This window comes from Colobus angolensis, unplaced genomic scaffold (assembly GCF_000951035.1).
Source record: "Colobus angolensis palliatus isolate OR3802 unplaced genomic scaffold, Cang.pa_1.0 Scaffold442, whole genome shotgun sequence".
Lineage (NCBI taxonomy): Eukaryota > Metazoa > Chordata > Mammalia > Primates > Cercopithecidae > Colobus > Colobus angolensis.
The window spans coordinates 862,707-869,184 of record NW_012117844.1 but is presented as its reverse complement, the minus strand read 5'-3'; the positions used below and the strand labels follow the sequence as shown (position 1 = coordinate 869,184).

The 6,478-nt window shown below is 36.8% G+C and overlaps 1 protein-coding gene across 1 annotated transcript in view; it reads right to left on the bottom strand.

Moving 5' to 3' along the window:
• CCDC88A (coiled-coil domain containing 88A) overlaps positions 1-6,478 on the bottom strand; it is a 140,344-nt gene that overhangs the window by 95,991 nt on the left and 37,875 nt on the right. The window contains exon 2 of the mRNA XM_011957453.1: positions 5,393-5,501. Within this exon, the coding sequence (XP_011812843.1) occupies positions 5,393-5,501 (109 nt within the window). The remainder of the gene's footprint in view (positions 1-5,392; positions 5,502-6,478) is intronic.

Below are 6,478 nucleotides of genomic sequence, written 5' to 3'. Positions count from 1 at the left end.
AAAAAAAAAAAAAAAAAAAAAAAAGCTTACACTGCTAATGCATTGTAAGAAAGACTACTTCATGAATATGCCACATATAAACACGATTTAGTTACTATTCAAAGATAATTTAAATTAGCCTTTCCTTCTTCCCAGAAATTATCCATAATTCTTTCTTCACAGTAAGAAGTTAACACTTCTGGCAAAGGTCAGCCTTCACTTTGCTTTCCTGAATCACCACACAGAGTAAAACACTGTTACTAAAACTGCATAATTCTATAGAATTAAAAATAGGTTCCAAGAACTCTAAAATACACTGAAATGACAGTCCCTCTTTTGAGACTCTTATAATCTACTTTTGAAATTCAGTACATGACAACATTTATCATACTATTACGTATCTGTCATTTTATCCATGTTACTAGTGAAGAGAATACTAAATACTAAAATACTTAAAATACTTCGCCTTAAATACATCTTCTCAGGGGCATATGACATACAAAAAATTTAATAGTTTTCTACAGTCATTCCCCAAAAATCTGATTTTGGGGGGAAAAAGGTAATTGGGCTGATGAGAACTCCATTGATTTGGAAAATATTAACTTGCAGTGTGTCATATATTAAACCAGATCCTCTCTAAACAAGAACAAAAAAATTATTTCAATAAGTCAATTAACTATATATATAAAATGTCTGACCTATTTCTGAAGACAATTGGAAGTATTGGTTGGTGCGAAAGTAACTACATTCAAGACTGCAGTGAGCTATGAGCTATGATTGTGCCACTGCACTCTAGTATGGGTGACAATACCAGACTCCATCTCAAAAAATTTAAAAATATAGCATAGTGACACACATGTGTAGTCCCAGCTACTCGGGAGGCTGAGGCAGAAGGACTGCTTGAGCCCAGAAGGTCTTGGCTACAGTGAGCTGTGACCTAGGCAACAAAGTGAGACCTTGTTTCAATCAATCAATCAATAAAAAATGTAAACACATAAAAACATAATTGATAAACACATAAAGAAAAAAAAAAAACTCCAGGCGGAGGCAGAGATTGCAGTGAGCTGAGATTGCACCAGCGCACTCTAGCCTGGGTGACAGAGCGAAACTCCATCTCAAAAAAGAAAAAAAATATCCAGAAATGTATACATATTCAGGTGACAAAGTGGTAATTTCCTGGCACTAGAACTATGTCTGTATTATCTATTTTTTTTCTAATTTTCTACAGTACAACAATATTGCTTCTATATGAACTTGCTTAAATATACATATTCAATTATAAATATAAGTACATAAATATATTTAATTATATATTTAATAATTTTATATATATATATATGTATTTTTTAAGACAGAGTCTCGCTCTGTTGCCCAGGTTGGAGTGTAGTGGCATGATCTCCACTCACTGTAACCTCTACCTCCCTGGTTCAAGCAGTTCATGTGCCTCAGCCTCCCAAATTGCTGGGATTACAGGCACGCACCACCACACCCAGCTAATTTTTGTATTTTTAGTACAGGCAGGGTTTCACCATGTTGGCCAGGCTGGTTTGGAACTCCAGACCTCAAGTGATCCACCCATCTCGGCCTCCCAAAGTGCTGGAATTACAGGTGTGAGCTACCGCGCCTGGCCAAACTTGCTTAAAATAAAGGTGATTCAGGGTTGGTTGCACAACAGGTAACAAATCCTCTCTGAAGCAATGCATCCTTAACTTGAATACAAAGAATCTGCACAGATAAAGGCCCCCAAAAAATGAGTTCACAATTAAAACACACACATATCACTGCCACCCCCACCACTGTCACTACTACTATCACCACCACTACCACAAGAAACAGCAAGCAGAAAACAAAGGACAGATTCAGATCTGTACATATTTCAGATTTTTAAATAATCAGATATGAAATCTAAAACAGAAAAAATTAAATATCTGAAAAAGTAAAGAAAATGACTAATGAAAAAAATGAAAAGGCAATGTAAAAAGAACCAAATCTTCCAGAAATGAAAGATATAATCAATGGGTTAAACAGAAGATTTGACACAAATAAGGAGTGAATTAGTAAATTAGAGAGTTCTGAAAACAAGACTCAGAATGCAGCACAAGCTTAATTCTTGCTTATTTTTTAATAAGCAAGAAATAGAGTAAGAAAGTCTAATATATATAAATAGAAATATTTGAAAGAGATCAGATTAGCAGAATAGAAAAGAGCAAATATTAGAAGAATAAATACTAAAAGCAGCTTGGAAAGAAAAAAGACAGCTTAGCCAGGCGTGGTGGCTCACGCCTATAATCTCAGCACTTTGGGAGGCTGAGGCGAGTGGATCATCTGAGGTCAGGAGTTTGAGACAAGCCTGGCCAACACGGTGAAACCCCATCTCTACTAAAAAATACAAAAATTAGCCGGGCGTGGTGGCACGTGCCTGTAGTCTCGGCTACTCGGAAGCCTAAGACAGGAGAATCCCTTGAATCCAGGAGGCAGAGGCTGCAGTAAGCCAAAATTGCACCATTGCACTCCAACCTGGGAACAGAGTGAAACTTCATCTCAAAAAAAAAAAAACAAAAAAAAACGCTTAAATAACAAAAATTAGTTAATTTCTCCAGAGCAAAAAGAAACCAGAGAGGCCAGAAGTGTTGGCTCACGCCTGTAATCCCAGCACTTTGGGAGGCCGAGGCAGGCAGATAACTTGAGGTCAGGAGTTCGAGACCAGCCTGACAACCTGTCTCTACTGAAAATACAAAAATTAGCCAGGCGTGGTGGCATGTGCCTGTAATTCCAGCTATTCGGGAGGCTGAGACAGGAGAATCACTTGAACCCAGGAGGCAGAGGTTGCAGTGAGCTGAGATCGTGCCATTGCACTCTAGCCTGGGCAACAAGAGCAAAACTCTGTCTCAAAAAAAAAAAAAAGAAATCCAGAGACAGAAGAATTAAGTCTGCAAAGTACTGAGAGAAAAATAATTGTCAACCTAAAACTGCATACTTAAAACTATTTCATCCTAGTGCAATCACTCATGCCTGTAATCCCAACACTTTGAGAGGCTGAGGAGACAGGACTACTTGAACCCAGGGGTTCAAGACCAGCCTGGGCAACATAGTGAGACTCTGTCATTTTTTTATTTTATTTTATTTACTTGTATATTTTATTTTATTTTATTTTATTTTAATTTTATTTTTTGTAGATGGAGTTTTGCTCTTGTTGCCAAGGCTGGAGTGCAACAGCGTGATCTTGGCTCACTGCAACCCCCGCTTCCTGGGTTCAAGTGATTCTCATGCCTCAGCCTCCTGAGTAGCTGAGATTACAGGTACCCACCACCAAGGCTGGCTAATTTTTGTATTTTTAGTAGAGACAGGGTTTCGCCATGTTGGACAGGCTAGTCTAGAACTCCTGACCTCAAGTGATCTGCCCACCTCGGCCTCCCAAAGTGCTGGGATTACAGGTGTGAGCCACTGCGCCCAGCCTTCTGTCTCTATTTAAAAATTAAAACAAAGAAACTATCTTCCAAAAACAAGAGTGAAATAAAGGCATTTTCAGACAAATATTCTCAAAGAAAAACATGCAGCTTGAGCCAAAGAAAAAGGGCTGGGCACATGGCTCATGCCTATAATCCTAGCACTTTGGGAGGCTGAGACAGGCGGATCACACGAGGTCAGTAGTTCGAGACCAGCCTGGCCAACACGGCGAAACCCAGTCTCTACTAAAGATACAAAAAAATTAGCCAAGTGTGGTAGTGGGCACCTGTAATCCCAGCTACTCAGGTGACTGAGGCAGGAGAATTGCTGGAGCCCAGGAGGCGGAAGTTGCAGTGAGCTGAGAGCATGCCATTGCACTCCAGCCAGGGCAACAGATCGAGATTCCATCAGAAAAAAAAAAAAAAAAAAATTGGTTTTATTTATTTAACAGTACTTCTCAATATTTAATTTGTAGGGTAAAGAAAAAAAACCCTAAAATACAAGACAAGAAGAGCTTAAAAGTCATAAAAGAGAATGACTAGAATTAAAACATTCTAAAGTTATAGCACTATTCCATAAAAGGATAATGATACTCATCAATTTTGGCCTTTCCTGTGTTTAGGTATAAAATGTATAATTTCGAAAGTCACCTCTGAAAAAAACAGGAAGAGTGAAAAAATTTTAAACCAGTAGAAAGGAAAAACATGTAGAAACAACTATTGATAGGCTGGGCATGGGGGCTCAAGCCTGTAATCCCAGCACTTTGGGAAGCTGAGGGTTGTAGATCACTTGAGGTCAGGAGTTTGAGACCAGCCTAGCCAACATGGTGAAACCCTGTCTCTACTGAAAACATAAAAATTAACTGGACACGGTGGCACGCACCTGTAGTCCCAGCTACTTAGGAGTCTGAGGCAGGAGAATCGCTTGAACCCAGGAGGCAGAGGTTGCAGTGAGATGAGATCGTGCCACTGCACTCCAGCCTAGGCAACAAAGTGAAGCTCCATCTCAAAAAAAAAGAAAAAAATAGGAAAAGGAACAATTACTGATAAATAATCAAATTCTTCAGGCAGATTTAACAATTTTAAATTTATTTGCAACTAGTAACAGCTTCAAAGCCTATAAAAGAAAATTTGATAAATTCATCATATGGGATATTTCAACTCCTCTTTCTCAATAACTAATCGCTCAAAAGACAAATCAATAAGGCTGTAAAAGATTTGAACAATACAGTTAACAAGGTTGCTCTCACTCTGCGTCCAAACAACAGGAGAATACATACTTTTTCAAGCACACAAAGAACTTTAAAGAAAACTGAAAACAACATACTAGGCCAAAATAAGTAATTCTTAACAAATACCAAAGAATCATTATTATACAAACCACATTCTTTGACCAAAAATCAAAACCAAAAAGGATACTTGAAAAATACCATGTTCAAAAATTTAAAAGCATACTTATAAGTAACTCATAAGTGAAAAAAATCATAGCAGAAATTAGAAAATGCATAGAAATAATCTTTCAAAATATGCCAAACCAAAATTTATGCAACGCAGATATAACAATTCTGAGAGGCATACTGAAAGCCTCAACAATGTTCATATTTAAAAACTAAAATATGCATCCAATTCAGTTTTTTTTTTTTTTAAATGGAAGTACACTTTTCAAAGGCATAATTCAAGAAGTCTAACAACAAAATGTTACGCTATGCAAGTTCTCAGGAAACTGGGACCTGATTTTTAAAACATAAAATACAGTAGTCATTTGTAACATTAGAAAATTATTAAGTGCTTGCTTAAGCCTTTAACATTCATAAGAAATAAACTATCTTATTTACTACTCTAACTCTAGCAAATAGATCAGAACTTGGCATATAATAAGCATTTAAACATTTGTTAGATGACTGATGCTAAATAATACAAAAATGTAAGTAGTTATTAAAACCCTGATTTTTAAAAAGGGCACTTACCTGGTAATAACATTTTATCTGTCTCACCAAAATGGATAGATTGTGCATTCTAAGTGAGGCATCATTATTTACTTTTTTATTTACTCTCTGACTCTCCAATTTAGGATTACTGTAAGAAATACAAAAATACTTTAAAATTACATAAAATACTACTATCAACCTATATATAATTAAAATTAATCATATAGTACTTTTTTACTTAAATAAATTGTGTGCTCATCTGCATTAACAGAGATGGTCCAAAAGGGCAGATTATTACTTTGACAAGTATTCCATGCTTCTAATTAATATAAATGCAACTGATTTCCCAAAGCAAGAACAAAATTAATTTCAAACCTAAGTCAAATGTTGCCTTTCATTGTCATGTTGCCACTCCACATTCCTAGGATGAATAACTATTTCCCTTGAATATATAGTTCTATCACACAAAATAAATCCATTTAAAATATGGGCTAATAACCAATAAATGTTATTTCTCGTCACTGGGTAATAGGGATTATATTTGAACAGGCAATGTCCCAGAGAAATTCAAGGATAAAGTGGATGACACAGGTTAGTTAGTACTTTTATCTTGGGTAAAACTGTAGAGTCAATGAAAGCAAAGGACTCAATAATCCTGAGGCAGCAGAAACTGCAGAAGAAAAGTAGTCAAGCCATCCATGGTTTAGAATGGGATATTGTGGCACCTCCACACAAGGATGCAGAAAAGCCAACAAATTGACACCCATCCAACAGGAAATAGAAACTGAATAGAAACGCCTCATTCTTTAATCTGTTCCCTTTTTACACAGTCCATTGCATTCCTAATGCCTTTAGTTCCTTCCCTAAACAGGTTAGACTCTATGGTGCTTTCTTTCCATAATTCTCAAACCTTTAGGTCTGAAGACCCCTTTGTAATCTTAATTGATGACTCCAAACAATTTTTGATGTTGCAGGCTATCTTTAATTAATACTTAGTGTGTTAGAAATAAAGACTGAGTTAGGGCATGGTGGCTCATGCCTGTAATCCCAGCACTTTGGCAGCCCCAGACTGGTGGATCACCAGATGTCAGGAGTTCAGGACCAGCATGGCCAACATGGTGAAAC